Here is a 16,964-nt window from a genome sequence, read left to right on the forward strand (position 1 = left end):
TCTCAGACTGTATTAAAGATATAGTATACCAGGAGGAAAGTTGCCATTAAGTGATTGCTCAGATGAAAATATCTATGAATGCTTTTTCAAGAAGCAGAGAGTTGTTTTGGAGGAAAAAAAAAAGTGTTCATTTCTTACTCTTAGTTATTAGCATTTTAATAATATTGAATGTAGTTGTTTTTCATATTTTTTCTTTGGTTTTTTCATAATATTCATTATAACTCAAAACTAAATGCATATATAAACATAGGCTCAAAATTCCAAATTTTACAAACTTATAATTTCAGATCTCTTAAGACTTTTGTCCTTTCTAGCCTTTAGTCAACAGTCTACATTTTACATATTTTTCTGTAATTTTACTAATTTTAAGTCCCCCTGTTATAGGTAATATTAAGTAGCATCCTTTCACAAGGATCCCTTTTACCACTAGTGTTCTGATTCCAAGGCAAAAGAAGAATGCATTACATAGACTTGACTGATGAATATTAATATAGGATTGTCATAAAGCAGCTTAAGGTTCTGGCAAGCTTTTTGTTAAGGAGAATAACATTCCAGTCACTCACATAAAATCTACAAGGAAGGACAATTCAGCATAGTCCAGCCTCAACTCAGTAAAGACACGACTTGATCCATTAAAATTATTCCACTTTGACATGCGGGTGAGTCAGAGATCTTTTACTCTAAGAAAAACAAATGAGCTTTGAAAAAGATTCTACCTAATGACAACAAACTATTCCAACAAGACTATATTCAGCATCACTTTATAGAAGCTTCGACTTGCATCTGTACATCCCAATCCTGGCCTAGAGCTAAGACTATCAACAAGAATAGGAGATTTCAGTTTGTTTTTTTAGCCTTTGATTTAAAAAATCACACATATGATTTGCTGCAGGCAGAATAACACTTGCAGAAGAGACAGCAGGTAAAAGAACTCCATGCTTCACTGGCAGCTTGGCTGTCCAGTGCTGATGGGTTGGTGATCAGGGTATAGAATGTTGAGCTGCAAATCGTAATTTGGAGGGTTTTTAAATTTTCTCTCCCTCTTCCTTTACCCCATTTATCTTTTTAGCATACCTTCCATAGTTAGCAAGATTTTGTTTCATTTTGTCCTTTTGTTAGAAGGCTCCATTTGTTTCTTCTTTTAAAAAAAGTTAATTTAGACTGAGGTTTGCAGGTTGAGATCTTTTACAAATGTATGAACCCAGACAGTGAAATATACTTAGGTTTTTTTTTTTATTATTATTATTATTTAGTTAAACATGCATATGGTTTATAAAGTAGTTCACATGTTGTGTCATGGATGTTCCTCTGCTCCCAGCATCAGTTCAGGCCATATTATGGATCCAGTTGAGAAAAACTGCACCTTATCCCCAAAGGCACATGTTCTGAGGACAAACAATGGATGGCTCTTGTGAACACACATTGAGGACGAATATTTTTAAATTTCATTTAGTGAGGGTCCTGGTGGCTCAGACAGTAAAGAATCTGCCAGCAATGCAGGAGACTCAGGTTGAATTCATGGGTTGTGAAGATCCCCTGGAGAAGGGCATGGCAACCCATTCCAGTGTTCTTGCATGGAGAATTCCATGGACAGAGCCTGGTGGGCTGCAGTTCATGGGGTAGCAAAGAGTCAGACACGACTGAGTGACTAACACTTTTACTTTCACTAGTTAAATTGTGTTTTGTGTTAAGATGAATTTTTAACAGGTTCTTTTCCTCCCTCTTGAGAGTGACTTATTCTCTAACTTTTTCTTTTTTTCAATTAGAGGGATTTCTTATTTGGGTGCCATTTCTCGCTTGCTTTCTTTAAAGCCCACAATGCTGAGCCTTTGCTGTTGTTATTGTATAAACATATTTACTTCATTTCCATGTATAGCATTCATATAAAATGAAACTATTAACTTATAAGTGTACTTGAGAAAGAATGCAACTGTGCCTATTGTTCGCACTGCTTGTAATGTCCTTTCTTTTTTATGTATACTTTCTGGATCAGTCACTTTAATGTTGTGCCGCTCAGCTGATAGTAATTCTTCACCTAAATATATTCAGTTAGAGAAAATTGCAAGGTGCTTATATTCCTGCTTGGGCCTATTCACATACCAAGTTTCAAGAGTAAATTTTTACTTGGCCTTTCTTAGAGCAAGGATGTTAAGAAGTGCTCAGTTGCTTTGTCAGTGGGTAAAGTTAATAGAAATATTTAATTCAGAGAAAATTACTCCACTTGCTGGAAAAAAATTTTTATTTAAATAAAATTACACATTTTGCCCATGGTCTAGAGAATGTCACCAAAGTACTATGATTTTTTTTTCAATTCATAACAGTTCTTTTATGTCCTATGTAATTGAATAGTCTTTCCATATAAAATCTCACTTAAAACATTTATCTTTTCACTTTCCTTTTCTTCAAATTGTGAATTGGAGCAAATCTATCATTTCAAATGTTTTGAATGAAAATCAGGCTACTCTCATTATATTTGTTTGAAGCCAGAAAAGAAGTACTATATGTATATTTTTTAACTGATGTAAGTAGATAAATAAGATTTTGGGGGAAAGTTTCTCCCTACATATAACTCAAGAGAGTGTACTGAACTTAAAAGGTTATTTATGGAGTACAAGGAAGATAGCTATAATAACAAACCTGATAGCTATAATTTAATTTTTTTGGTGTTGTAATTCAGATTTAGTAATTTAGTAGCAGATGTAAAAAATGAAATGAGAGAAAAAAGTTAAAGTGCCACCTAACTGACTAGTCAGTCATTGAAAATGCCTGTAGTGGGAATTTACTCAGCTAAAAAGTGTTTGCACTGTCATTAAAGACTCCTTAATTTATATTAGTGAACTAATAAAATGACAAGCACAAAAATAGACCCTGTGGCGAGGGCTACATAGTAGAGAATCATTTCTAACTCACTCTGGTATTTAAATGTTCTTGGAACTCCAACCGCCCTATATCTCCTTACCACCTACAGTGAAAAAAAAAAAAATATATATATATATAAAATTAGATTTAATAATTATATATATAAATGTTATATATGTGTGGGTGTGTGTGTATTTCCCTCTGTCTCACATACATGCATGAAAGCATGCACAAACCATGAAGACACATTGGAAGTAATGTAAGCTAGGACCTAATTGGTTGCATTATCAATATTGCCTCCTCTTAAGATTGAAACAAATGTTTTCATGGCAAATAATCAGGTACGTAGACACATGTCAATTCTTTTTAATACTTAAAAAAACCCTTATGTATTAGGCAATTCTAGAAAAGCAAAGGAACTAAATAGTAAGTTTCTCAAGATAAATATGGATGCACAGATTTTATGCACAAATTTTTTGACCCCACGGACTGAAGCACAAATTTTTTGACCCCATGGACTGAAGCAAGCCAGGCTTCCCTATCCACCAAAAACTCCCAAAGCTTGCTCAAGCTCATGTCCATCGACTTGGTGATGCCATCCAACCACCTCAACCTCTGCCGTCCCCTTCTCCTCCCGCCTTCATTCTTTCCCATCATCAGGGTCTTTTCCAGTGAGTCAAATGGCATCAAACGGCCAAAGTGTTAGAGCTTCAGCTTCAGCATCAGTCCTCCAAAGATTATTCAGGACTGATTTCCTTTATGATTGACTGCTTGGATCTCCTTGCAATCCAAGGCACTCTCAAGAGTCTTCTCCAACACCACAGTTCAAAAGCATCAATTCTTCGGTGCTCAGCTTTCTTTGTAGTCCAACTATCATATCCATACATGACTACTGGAAAAACCATGACTTTGACTACACGGACTTTTGTTGGCAAAGTGTAGTGTCTCTGCTTTTTATTATACTGTCTAGGTTGATCATAGCTTTTCTTCCAGGGAGCATTTATGTTTTAATTTCATAACTGCAGTCACCATCCACAGTGATATTGGAGCCCAACAAAATAAAATCAGTCACTGCTTCCACCTTTTCCCCTTCTATTTGCCATGAAGTGATGGGACCATATGTTGCGATCTTGTTTCTTGAATGCTGAATTTTAAGCCAGCTTTTTCACTCTCCTCTTTCACTTCAAAAGCCTCTTTAGTTCCTCTTCACTTTCTGCCATTAGAATAGTATCATCTGCATATCTGAGGTTGTTTATACTTCTCCCAGCTATCTTTATTCTACCTTGTGATTCATCCAGCTTGGCATTTTGCATGGCATCCTCTGCATATAAGTTAAATAAGCAGGGTGACAATATACAGCCTTGTCATACTCCTTTCCCAATTTCAAATCAGTCAGTTGTTCCACATCTGTTTCTAACTGAGAATTCTAACTTAAGAATTTTCCACAGTTTGTTGTGATCCACACAGTCAAAGGCTTTGATGTAGTCAATAAAGCAGAAATAGATGTTTTTCTGGAACTTTCTCCTTGATTCAGTGAATGTTGGCAATTTGATCTCTGGTTCCTCTGCCTCGTCTGAATCCAGAGTGTACATCTGGAAGTTCTCAGTTCACACACTGCTAAAACTTAGCTTGAAGGATTTTGAGCATAACCTTGCTGGCATGTGAAATGAGCACAGTTGTACAGTAGTTTTGAACATTCACTGTCATTGCACTTCTTTGGGATTAGAATGAAAACTGACCTTTTCTAGTCCTGTGGCAACTGCTGAGTTTTCCAAATTTGCTGACATGAGTGTAGCATTTTAACAGCATCTTTTACAATTTTAAATAGCTCAGCTGGTATTTCATCACCTCCACTAACTTTGTTTTTAGTAATGCTTCCTAAGGCCCACTTGACTTCATACTTCAGGATGTCTGGCTCTAGGTGAATGATCACACCACCATGGTTATCTGTGTCATTAAGGTCTTTTTTGTCCTTCTGTGTATCCTTGCCAACTCTTCTTTTTTTTTTAATTTTATTTTATTTTTAAACTTTACAATATTGTATTAGTTTTGCCAAATATCGAAATGAATCCGCCACAGGTATACCCGCGTTCCCCATCCTTCTTAATCTTTTCTGCTTCTGTTAGGTCCTTACCATTTCTGTCCTTTATCGTGCCCATCCTTGTTCCCTTGATACTTCAAATTTTCTTGAAGAGATCTTTAGTCCATCTTATTATGTTGTTTTTCCTCTATTTCTTTGCATTGTTCATTTAAGAAGCGTTCTTATCTCTCCTTGGGCTTCCCTCATAGCTCAGTTGGTAAAGAATCTGCCTGCAATGCAGGAGACCCTGGTTTGATTCCTGGGTCAGGAAGATCCACTGTAGAAGGGAAAGGCTACCCACTCCAGTATCCTGGCCTGGAGAATTCCATGGACTGTATAGTCCATGGGGTCACAAAGGGTCGAACATGACTGAGTGACTTTCACTTTCTTATTTCTCCTTGGCTATTCTCTGGAACTCTGCATTCAACTGGGTATGTCTTTCCCTTTCTCCCTTGCCTTTCACTTGTTTTCTTGCCTCAGCTATTTATAAAGCCTCCTCAGACAACCAGTTTGCCTCCTTACCTTTCATTTTCTTTGGAATGGTTTTGGTCACTTCCTTCTGTACAATGTCCTGAACTTCCATCCATTGTTCTTCAGGTACTCTGTCAGATCTAACCCCTTGAATCTATTTGTGACTTAACACTGTATAATTGTAAGGGATTTGATTTAGGTCATACCTGAATGGGCTAGTAGTTTTCCCTCCTTCCTTCCATTTAAGCCAGAATTTTGCAATAAGGAGCTCATAATCAGAGCCAGAGTCAGCTCCAGGTCTTGTTTTTGCTGACTGTATAGTGCTTCTACATCTTGAGCTGCAAAGGACATAATTCATCTGATTTTGATATTGTCCATCTGATGGTATCCATGTGTATGGTCATCACTTGTGTTGTTGGAAAAAGGTGTTTGCTATTACCAGTGTGTTCTCTTGACAAAACTCTGTTAGCCTTTGTCCTGCTTCATTTTATACTTCAAGACCAAACGTGTCTGTTATTCCAGGTATCTCTTGACTTCCTACTTTTGCATTCCAATCCCCTATGATGGAGAAGAAACAGAAGGTATTGGGCTTCCCTGGTGGCTCAGAGGGTAAAGTGTCTGACTGCAATCTGGGAGACCCGGCTTCAGTCCCTGGGACTGGAAGATCACCTGGAGAAGGAAATAGCAACCCACTCCAGTATTCTTGCCTGAAGAATACCATGGACAGAGGATCCTGGTAGGCTACAGTCCACGGGGTTGCAAAGAGTTGGACACAATTGAGCAACTTCACTAGAAGGTGTTATAGGTCTTTATAGAAACAGTCAACTTAATCTTCTTCAGCATCAGTTCTTGCGGCATAGACTTGGATTACTGTGATGTTGAATGATTTGCTTGTAAACGAATGGAGATCATTCTGTCGTTTTTGAGGTTGCACCCGAGTACTGCATTTCAGACTGTTGTTGGCTATGAGGGCTGCTCTGTCTTTTCTGAAGGATCCTTGCCCGCAGTAGTAGATATAATGGTCATCCAAATTAAATTTTCCCATTCCCGTCCATTTAAGTTCATTGATTCCTCAAGATGTCGATGTTCAATTTTGCCATCTCCTGCTTGACCATGTCCAATTTACCTTAATTCATGGACTTAACTTCCAGGTTCCTATACAGTATTGTTCTTTACAGCATTGAACTTTACTTTCACCACCAGACCCATCCACAACTGTCTGTTGTTTCAACTTTGCTTCAGGTGCTTCATTTTTTCTGGAGCTATTGGTATTTGCCCTCTGCTCTTTACCAGTAGCATATAGGACACCTTCCAACCTGGGGGACTCATCTTCTGGTATTATATCTTTTTGCCTTTTCTTACTGTTGATGGAGTGAGTAGCAATTTCCTCATCTAGTAGACCATTTTTTTTTTTGTTTGTTTGTTTTCCAGAAATCTTCGCTATGACCCATCCATCCTTGGTGGCCCTGCATGACATGGCTCCTAGCTTCATTGAGTTATACAAGCCCCTTCATCATGACAGGGCCATGATCTTTGAACAGGGGATAATATTTCAGTTTAGTTCAGCCGCTCAGTCGTGACTGACTCTTTGCGACCCCATGAATGGCAGCACACCAGGCCTCCCTGTCCATCACCAACTCCCGGAGTTCACTCAAACTCATGTCCATTGATTCGGTGATGCCATCCAGCCATCTCATCCTCTGTCGTCCCCTTTTCCTCCTGCCCCCAATCCCTCCCAACATCAGAGTCTTTTCCAATGAGTCTACTCTTCGCAAGAGGTGGCCAAAGTACTGGAGTTTCAGCTTTAGCATCATGCCTTCCAAAGAACACCCAGGTCTGATCTCCTTTAGAATGGACTGGTTGGATCTCCTTGCAGTCCAAGGGAATCCCAAGAGTCTTCTCCAACACCACAGTTCAAAAGCATCAATTCTTCAGCACTCATCTTTCTTCACAGTCCAAATCTCACATCCATACATGACCACTGGGAAAACCATAGCCTTGACTAGATGGACCTTTGTTGGCAAAGTAATGTCTCTGCTTTTCAGTATGCTATCTAGGTTGGTCATAACTTTTCTTCCAAGGAGTAAGCATCTTTTAATTTCATGGCTGCAATCACCATCTGCAGTGATTTTGGAGCCCCCAAAAATAAAGTCTGACACTGTTTCCACTGTTTCCCCATCTATTTCCCATGAAGTGATGGGACCAGATGCCATGATCTTCGTTTTCTGAATGTTGAGCTTTAAGCCAACTTTTTCACTCTCCTCTTTCACTTTCATCAAGAGGCTTTTTAGTTCCTCTTCACTTTCTGCCATAAGGGTGGTGTCATCTGCATATCTGAGGTTATTGATATTTCTCCTGGCAATCTTGATTCCAGCTTGTGTTTCTTCCAGCCCAGCATTTCTCATGATGTACTCTGCAAAAAAGTTAAATAAGCAGGGTGACAATGTAGAGCCTTGACGTACTCCTTTTCCTATTTGGAACCAGGTTGTTGTTCCATGTCCAGTTCTAACTGTTGTTTCCTGACCTGCATATAGGTTTCTCAAGAGGCAAGTCAGGTGGTCTGGTATTCCCATCTCTTTCAGAATGTTCCACAGTTTATTGTGATCCACACAGTCAAAGGCTTTGGCATAGATAGTATTTAACACATAGTAAATACTCAATAAATGTTAGTTATTGATTAGGAGCATAAGTGATTACTAACCCTTATACCTTAGGAGGACTAGTTGAAGGAACTGGATGTTTGTAACCTTGGCAGATTAAGAAGATGCAAGGGACATCTTTCCTATAAAATAGGAAGTAGACTTAAGCAATGTTGCTTTAAGGCAAAATGAGGACTAATGGGTAAGAAGACTGCAAGTATGCTGATTTTGATTAAAAGCAAATAGAGTTTTTCTAATTATATCAACTGTCAAAAAGGAAATAAGCCATTCAGGGATAGAGTGAATCCTCTGTAAATTCTGTAAAGCAATACCTCTGGGTATCCGTTCTGTGCCAAGGCCCTCTCTCCAGTCTGGGGCCACTTGTCTTGCTCCTCAGACAGACCTCGAAGTTCACATCTCTTGAAATAGAATTTCACCAATGAGAGAATAAGGTTCACCAAGTCAACCTTTCACCTCCTTTAACCAACTCTTTCAAGTTGAAGTTGCTTTATTTGTCTTATGCAGAGGCCAAGACTGAATTCATGATTGGGGGGCCCAGTGCAAAATGAAATTGCAAAGCCTAGTTTGAAATATTACTAAGAAGTTCAAAGTGCTGACAATAAAACCTTAAACAAAGAACAGGGCACTTTTAAGCCTGGGGCCCCATGTGACTTCATGGTTCACATACCCGTTAAGTGGCCCTGATAGAGACAACCTGAGACACTAAGCAAGCAGCTATAGTTTCTGTAAAGGTATAGCCAGTTCAGTAACATCCTCTCTTGTATTTGCTTTCTTCTCTTTTCCCTCATGCCTGTTTTGCTGGGATTAAACCCCACCACCGATAAAGCTGTTACATGCAAGCTTTGTCATAGGCTCTGTTTTCTGGGAATGGAGATTGTCTGTCTATTTATTTAGTAAATTTTATTGAACTTTAGTTGATTTACAGTGTTGTGTTAATTTCTGCAGTACAGCAAAGTGGATTCATGTGTGCATGCTAAGTCGCTTCAATCATGCCCAACTCTTTGTGACCCTGTGGACTGTAATCTGCCAGGCTCCTCTGTCCATGGGATTCTCCAGGCAAGAATACTGGAGTGGGTTGCCATGTCCTCCTTCAGGGAATCTTCCTAACCCAGGGATCAAAACTGCATTTCTTATGTCTCCTACATTGACAGAGGAGTTCTTTTCTACTAACGCCAGCTGGAAAGCCCCGTGAAGCAAAGTGATTGTTATACATATATTCTTTTCCATCATGGTTTATCACAGGATATTGAATATAGTTCCTTTTACTATACAGTAGGACCTTATTGCTTACCCATTCTATGTGTAATAGTTTACGCCTGCTGATCCCAAATTCCCAGTCCTTCCCATCCCCGTTCTCTTTCCCCCTTGGTAAACCCAAGTCTGTTCTCTATGTCTGTGAGTCTGTTTCTATTTCGGAAGGCTAACAATGATGCTGTGTAATCTGAGCTTTTAAACCTTGAGGGGGTGGTCCATATCTCCTTTAATGTCACTTCCAACTCTAAGATACCATAATTCCAACAATTTAAGGAGATATATTTTATATAATGGTATTTTTTCTTTAATGCAGCTATAAATTTGCAAGTGTGCTAAAATTCTTGGATTCTCACATCTCTAGTATTTTATTTTCTTTTGTTCCAGCATAATATTAATAGTTTATTACAGGGGGAAGACAGAGAAGCTTAGGAAAAGGTATCCCTTACTTTTTTTCCTTATCTCAGTTTTTCACTTTCCCCTTTACTTAAGCATATCCTGCAACCCTGCCTCCTCTATATATTAGATAGACTTCAACTTCCTACTCGGAGAAGGCAGTGGCACCCCACTCCAGTACTCTTGCCTGGAAAATCCCATGGATGGAAGAGCCTGGTAGGCTGTAGTCCATGGGGTCACTAAGAGTTGGACATGACTGAGCGACTTCCCTTTCACTTTTCACTTTCATGCATTGGAGAAGGAAATGGCAACCCAATCCAGTGTTCTTGCCTGGAGAATCCCAGGGATGGGGGAGCCTGGTGGGCTCCCGTCTATGGAGTCGCACAGAGTCGGACACGACTGAAGCGACTTAGCAGAAGCAGCAGTAGCAGCAACTTCCTAGTTCCTTTTCATTTTCACTTAATAATTAACTAACTTCTGATTACTTTTGTTGTATCTAACTTCTACATACACATCCATTTGCAGAAGTGGGCATACATTTAAATCCAATTCAAAACTCATTGACGTATACATATTCATTCAACAACATTCACTGGGTACAGTATATGATAAGTACTGAGGGAAAAGCAAAGTGTTAGTTAGGAATCTTACTATTAAGTAGCATGACAGTTTAGAGCAGAGACTCTGTGCTTATGTACACAAAGCAAAAAAAAAAAAAAAAACTCTCACTTAAAAGGTGATATGTGGAAGATCGCTTAAAGAAATAGAAGTGTCTATGAATGTTAGAGAATTTGGACTAGAGCTCTAGAGGGATTTATAGAGGTCTAAGGATTTGACATATGAAATTGAGGTGGACAGATGTCTAGAAAATATTGTTTTATTCAGAATTCAACTTTAGGGTAAAAGCAGTTTCACTGAATTAAAAATAATGCCTCTTGTTATTTGAGTTATCTATACGTTTGTGTATATGGCAACTTGATTAGGCTGTTTCTTTATTGAACAATCAGAACAGTCCTCAAATCATCCCGTTTTTACTATTGGAATTACCATTGTGACATAAACTTTGCCTCTGGGCACATTTTGTTTATTGCAGAAAGTTATCATGAGTTTATTTCTTCCATGTAGCCTAAATGACATAAACAACTTGTCAATTTCATATCTTCAGCTTCCCATCAAGTGAGTGGGAATGGAGAAGCCTTTTGAATAATTAGTAAGAAAAACTGAAGTGGAAAAATTCAGCTTTAAACTCAGAGAGAATGGTTTCCTTCACAGTAAATTCATCCTTTAAATAAAGCAAGCAATGATTACTGAGCCGTTAGCACATTTTTGGCAGGGCAAAACTCTTTGACTTCTCCAATAAAGAATAATCTCCAAGTTTGTCAGATCTAAACAAATGGAACTAAATTGGACCTAGCTATTTGTACTGACAGATTAATAGGAAAAAAATAATTTGTCTTTAGTGTTGGTATTTGATTTTCACTCTCTTGAACTTCCAAGTATATTTAAGCAATTTCTCCTCATTGAGTTATATAGGTGTGTATGTCAGCATGATGAATTTATATCAGAAGACTGGCTGAAATTTGCCAGGGGGTTGATTTTTGTCAGTCTCTTGAATTATTCATGGTAATTCTAATACACCTCTGAATGAGACTGCAATTTACTTTAAAAAAAAAAAAAGAATTGTAATATTATTCTATTTCTGTTTCATGGTCCTTTAATGAAAAGAACTGTGTTTCAGAAACCTGGATTTAAAAATCAATGTCGTGGGCTACCTATCAAATTTTAATACTTACCTTGTCTTTTCAACTAGAACTCTGTCAAATCTGTTGATATTGATAGAATTGTCTTCATATATAATTGGCAGTTATGGAGTAATAGAGTATCTGTAAAATAGTATAAGCTTTAACAAAAAAGTTAGCCCTGTGAAAAGAAGGCATCCTGAGAGATCTGGAAAGTGTGCACATATTTAAGAGCGCTTTGAATATACTATTTAAAATTATTGGTTGTCAATGAGAAGAGAAAAAGAAAAATGCAGAAAATGTTAGGGATAATTAAGGCAACTAATGAACCTGTTTGAGGGCTCACCGAAGCTTTGTGGGTGTGCATGTGCATATGTATTCACTATGGTTTGCTCTAAATTCTTCACATCAACAGTTATTTTTCTTGTCTCTGAGTATGAAAAGTACTAAACTCAGGAATTTAAACCATAGATATTGGTTTATAAGAATCAGGATCTTTCAACAAAAGAAAAATATTTGATCCTTTTATGTAATTTAACATTTAATCACTTACATAGCCAAGAACATACATTAAATAGATAGGATCTCTTTGAACTCTAGTTTCTCTTTAATCTTCACATTAGATTTTTAAAGAATGAAATATTAGGAAGTCCATCAATAAATTTAAATAGAAATGGATTCATTTGAGCTAATGGCTGAATGAAATGACATTCCCATATTAAACATGATGATTTGGTATATCATACATTTTCAAAACTTCTTTCATGGAGAGTAGACATTTTATGAGCAATAATTGAGAAAAATGTGAGTTGGTTTCATGAAACTATTCTCCATATTAAAAAAATATTTGAACTGATATGGTTTTCTTTTAGTTGTTTTGTGGAATACCTGGTGAAATATTTTAAACATTTTGCACATTGTTCTTTAGTTTCAGCTCAAATTCTCAAGAGCAACCTTGCAGCAATGGAACAACAAATTGTCCGTCTGGAACGTGACATCAAGCAATTCCCCAAAACAGAAAATCAACATGATAAGTTTGTGGAAAAGATGACAATATCCTTTATTTAAGCATTTTATTTGTTAATTTCTGTGTGTGTGTGTGTCTGTGTGTGTGTGTCTCTGTGTGTGTGTGTCTGTCTATCCAAATATCTATTTACCCTGTGATTAGTTCTAAACTTACCATTCTATTCACATGGTTCGGATGAATTTGTGTATAGGCTGTTTTTATATCAGCAGCATAAATTTTAGTTCATGACATTTTGAATCATAGAGTAGGCAAGGGAACGATTATATAAGAAAAATGCCATTTCTCAAAGAAGAGTTTCATTTGAAGGCCTACAAGATATGCAAGGTAAGTCTCATGAAGTTTGATAAGACCTAAAACAAAACAAAGACTCTCCTTATATAAGCAGTTATTTAAAGGAAATGATCAGTAAAAGAAATTTTTTTGTCAGAGTTCTTTTTTGTTGCTCCCTTTGTGTATGCAGGTATTTTCTGAGGGGCACATACATTTTCAAGGGCAATCAGAGGATAACTGATATCAGTAGACTGAAAGGTTATGAAGAATAAAATGCATGCATGGATGGATGGATAGATGAATTGATCAGTAGGTTATATATTTTAGTAAATTGTAATAGCTATCTGTAACACATTAAGCATTGCCTGCTATATAAATGTTTTTAAATCCCTATTTTACATACAGTATATTCATATAAATTACAGAATTATATGAAAGGAAAACTTGAGAAATGATATCTAGCTTGAACTGTTTAATGTTAAATCTGGTATCTAAAGATAAACTATATTAGAGCTGATTTTTTTTTTTCTATTTTGGTTTTCAAAAGTTAAAACCATATCCTCCTCCTCTGGGTTTAAATAAATATCTTGAACTGCAGATTGATTCACAATTTTACATCTCTAGAGGGAATAAATACTGTAAATTCTTTATCTGATAATAAGTAAATTATTTCAACAACTATATGGCAGTCACCTTGTTTCAAGGTTAAATTTATCGTCTTTTTCTTCTCTCATATGCTTTCTTTCCTGCCCAGCTTGGAAGTTATGGTCCTGAACTTGAATTACTTGAGAATGGCAATTTATGTTTATGTGAAAAAAAATTTTTTTTTCATTTTCAATGTTTGATTCATAAATTAATACTGTATTCTGTGTGGTCCTTTAGTGATGCTGAGTACTTATGTAAATAAGAATATTGAGAACATATGTTTGTGGGAGATTGGAGGCAGGAAATCCTCAAAAATAACCTTTAATTACATAGCTGCCCACATTGAAATATTTAATATGAAGATTTAACTTTGTTGCTGATTATATTTTTCTTTCAAATTTGTTATATTGTCTTGTGGTTGGAAGCACCGCCTACAGTTTTCACCTTTTGATTTTGTTTCTTGCCTTACATATCTGTATTTAATTCTTGATCCCTTTTTTCTTTTTAATATTTTCTTCTACAGTTGGCATATGGCCACACAATAGCATGCAACATTGAGGAATCTTTGTTGCTCATTTCGAAAAAGAAAAGTAATTTCAAGCCCTCATGAACTTGGCCTGGATTCTATTTTATTTCTCTCGTTATATGTAATTAAGTGCTTTAGAATGAAAATCCAGAGCCTTCTGTATCTGTATGTTACGGATGAATGGTTATTCTTCATTTAAGTGGCACCAAAGTGTGACTGTCTACATGGGGATTGAAAACTATATTAAAATGTATGGAGCCGTTACTTTGGATATTATATTAGAAAAAAAATGAAATATATAGCAATTTATTTTAGAGAAAAAGTAGACTATTGACTCTATCTTTTGGTTGGAGTTGATTAAAAACTCCAAATTAATAAATTACAATGGTAAAACTGTACTTAAATTATTCTTGCTTAGGAAGACCCCTTGGACAACCACTGAGAGGTTGGATCTTCTAGAAAAAGGCAAACAAAAGGTCTAATCATCATATGTATATATGTTATATGAATTTCGGTGCTTACTTAATTTTTTTTTCTACTGTTTTGGCAATTTCAAAAGAGAAGGATATTTCCTTGTGAAATACTTGATTCAGTTTTAAAATTAGAACCATGATCCTATTTTTAGTGTAAGATTCTTTGTACTGGATGATCTTTCCACTGTTTCTGTCACCTGCCAATAAATTAATTTACTTTAGGTCAGTGGCCCTTTAAATTGAGCAACTATAGGCACTAGTATGGGGGTAGTTATCTCTTGAATGAAGGTAATCTTACCTTTACTTAAACAGTAACCTCTCTCTAAGGCCTGTGAGTTCAAAAACTGAATAGCAGTGCCACTCTAGACTTTTAGAAGGGATCGGTGCTACAGTTAGCAGCAGTGGCATGAAGGCCAGAAGGCAATGAATATGTAGGTTGAATCTTCACCAGATCTCTAGGTTGGTCTAAGTCCCATAGCACCCCATGTTCACCCTTGTTCTTTCACATTATTGATGGAATACATAAAAATATGCTTGGCATTACCAAATCATGAAAATACAACAGTGCACAAGGTAGAAAACTTGACTACAATTTGCTGACAGTCTGGCATTTATTCACTTCTCTGTCTTGCTGGCCTAATGGCCAAGATCACGTCCAGCATGTTAATTCCGATATGCCCATCCCAATGTGAAGCACCTAGCAACATGAAGGCATTCAATAACTATGTATTAAATCACAGAATAATATAGCAAGAGACAATGGAGGTCATCTAATCCAAGATCCTCCTTTTACTTAACACACCAAAAGGGATATTGTTGAAAGAGTAGTTAGCTGTTCTTCTAGTTATAAAACTTTTCTTCATATACATCTTCACAGGAAGTTGAGTAACTATGAATCACCTTTTTAGAGCATGTAAAGTGTAATCAGTTAGAAGGGATAACCAAATCTTTTAAAAGTAAATGTCAAAGTAACAAAAAGGAATGAAACCTCTCCTATGAATGGAGTAAGCCAGGCTATTTCCTATCTTCCCTGGTGGCTCAGATGGTAAAGCGTCTGCCTACAATGCAGGAGATCTGGGTTCAATCCCTGGGTCTGGAAGATCTCCTGGAGAAGGAAATGGCACCCCACTCCAGTATTCTTGCCTGGAAAATCCCTTGGATGGAGGAGCCTGGTAGGCTACAGTCGATGGGGTCGCAAAGAGTCGGACACGACTGAGCTACTTCACTTTCACTTTCCACTTTCAAACAATAGTCAGGGGCTTTAGAATGAAGCTTGTCACCTCTGACTCTCTTTCTCTACCCCAAATTGTTTGCTTGTTCTAAATTTTTTTAAAAAGTTGGAAAGAGTAAACAAAGCAAGATTAATTTTGTAAGACTGTAAAGCAGAGGGAAATAGAGAAAATTCTCTCATAAATCATAGTAGGGAAGTTCTAGGATGAAAAGGGATGATCTGGATATAATATTGGATATAATATATTATTGGATATATTATATAATATATTATATATATATATATGTTATTGGATATAATAGCACCATATATTTTGAAATACACATGCTTCAAAAATCTAGATACCTTGTTGGGAAATTTGCTGTTGTGATTTTTTTTTTAAAGCACAGTGCTTTGTATTCTTCATGTCAATGTGCTCATCATAATAATATTGGAAGTTTTAGGTTCAATTGTTTGGTCAGTGAATTCAAATAGAATCTGTATTCATTTTTTAGTAAGTTATAAAAATGGTAATGTTCACTCATTAGCTGAATGTTTACTATGTATCAGATACTGACCAAGTTTACCCTCTTGAGCCTTTAAAAAATGTTCCTATTCATTAAATGAGTATTTTCCATGTCTGGTGATGAAATTGTTCACAGTTGTCCCTGTGTCACCATGGTGAGCTCAAGTTGTCTCAGGATAACTTCAACAACCCACACATTTATTTGTCATAGCTTCATTGTTTTAAGGTGACCAGGAATTTGGTAATCTTTGTGTTTTGGTACTTTTTGCAAAAATTGGTGAGGTGAGGTTCAGAATCACTGTTGGTTTCAAAGTTTTGAAAAATAACCTATGCTTAAGAGAGGTGAGAGGGAACACTGTGAGTGGTCTGCTTGTCGATCCTGAGACCCATCTCTTGAACTTGACATTATATATGGATTCTGAGTTTTTCAGCTTTTGTATTTTGACCAATCACGTGAGTATGAAAGAGTTTTTCTTTCTTTCTTTTAAATCCATGCATCACTTTTACTTACTGCTGCTTGCTTTTTCCTGTGGGAAAACCCATTCTTAAAAGAGGGCTCCTTAGACTTTAAAATATATGTTGTGGTCCAGTCTTCAACTGTCTAAAAAGCACATTACCCACAGTGTTGACCTTACTGCTTATATCCTGTTGACAAATTTCTTACCACATTTGCTCACATAGATTTTGTCAGTGGCAGAGCTGTCTATTGCCCCAAATCAGCTTAGTTTTTTGATTGACTGCTGGCTAAGTCATTTCACCAACCAGAGGGCAGGGAGGACTGAGTAGCAGGGGCACCATTAACACATTGACAAGAGGAGCTGACAGAATGTT

General features: G+C 36.8%; 1 protein-coding gene across 3 annotated transcripts in view; it reads left to right on the plus strand.

Annotated features, from left to right (window-relative positions):
* The window catches only part of DIAPH2 (diaphanous related formin 2), a 984,078-nt gene that overhangs the window by 614,245 nt on the left and 352,869 nt on the right, over positions 1-16,964 (plus strand). For all 3 annotated transcript variants that reach the window (XM_070783973.1, XM_070783972.1, XM_070783974.1), the window contains one exon: positions 12,385-12,509. In XM_070783973.1, the coding sequence (XP_070640074.1) occupies positions 12,385-12,509 (125 nt within the window). The remainder of the gene's footprint in view (positions 1-12,384; positions 12,510-16,964) is intronic.

Source organism: Bos indicus, chromosome X (genome assembly GCF_029378745.1).
Source record: "Bos indicus isolate NIAB-ARS_2022 breed Sahiwal x Tharparkar chromosome X, NIAB-ARS_B.indTharparkar_mat_pri_1.0, whole genome shotgun sequence".
Lineage (NCBI taxonomy): Eukaryota > Metazoa > Chordata > Mammalia > Artiodactyla > Bovidae > Bos > Bos indicus.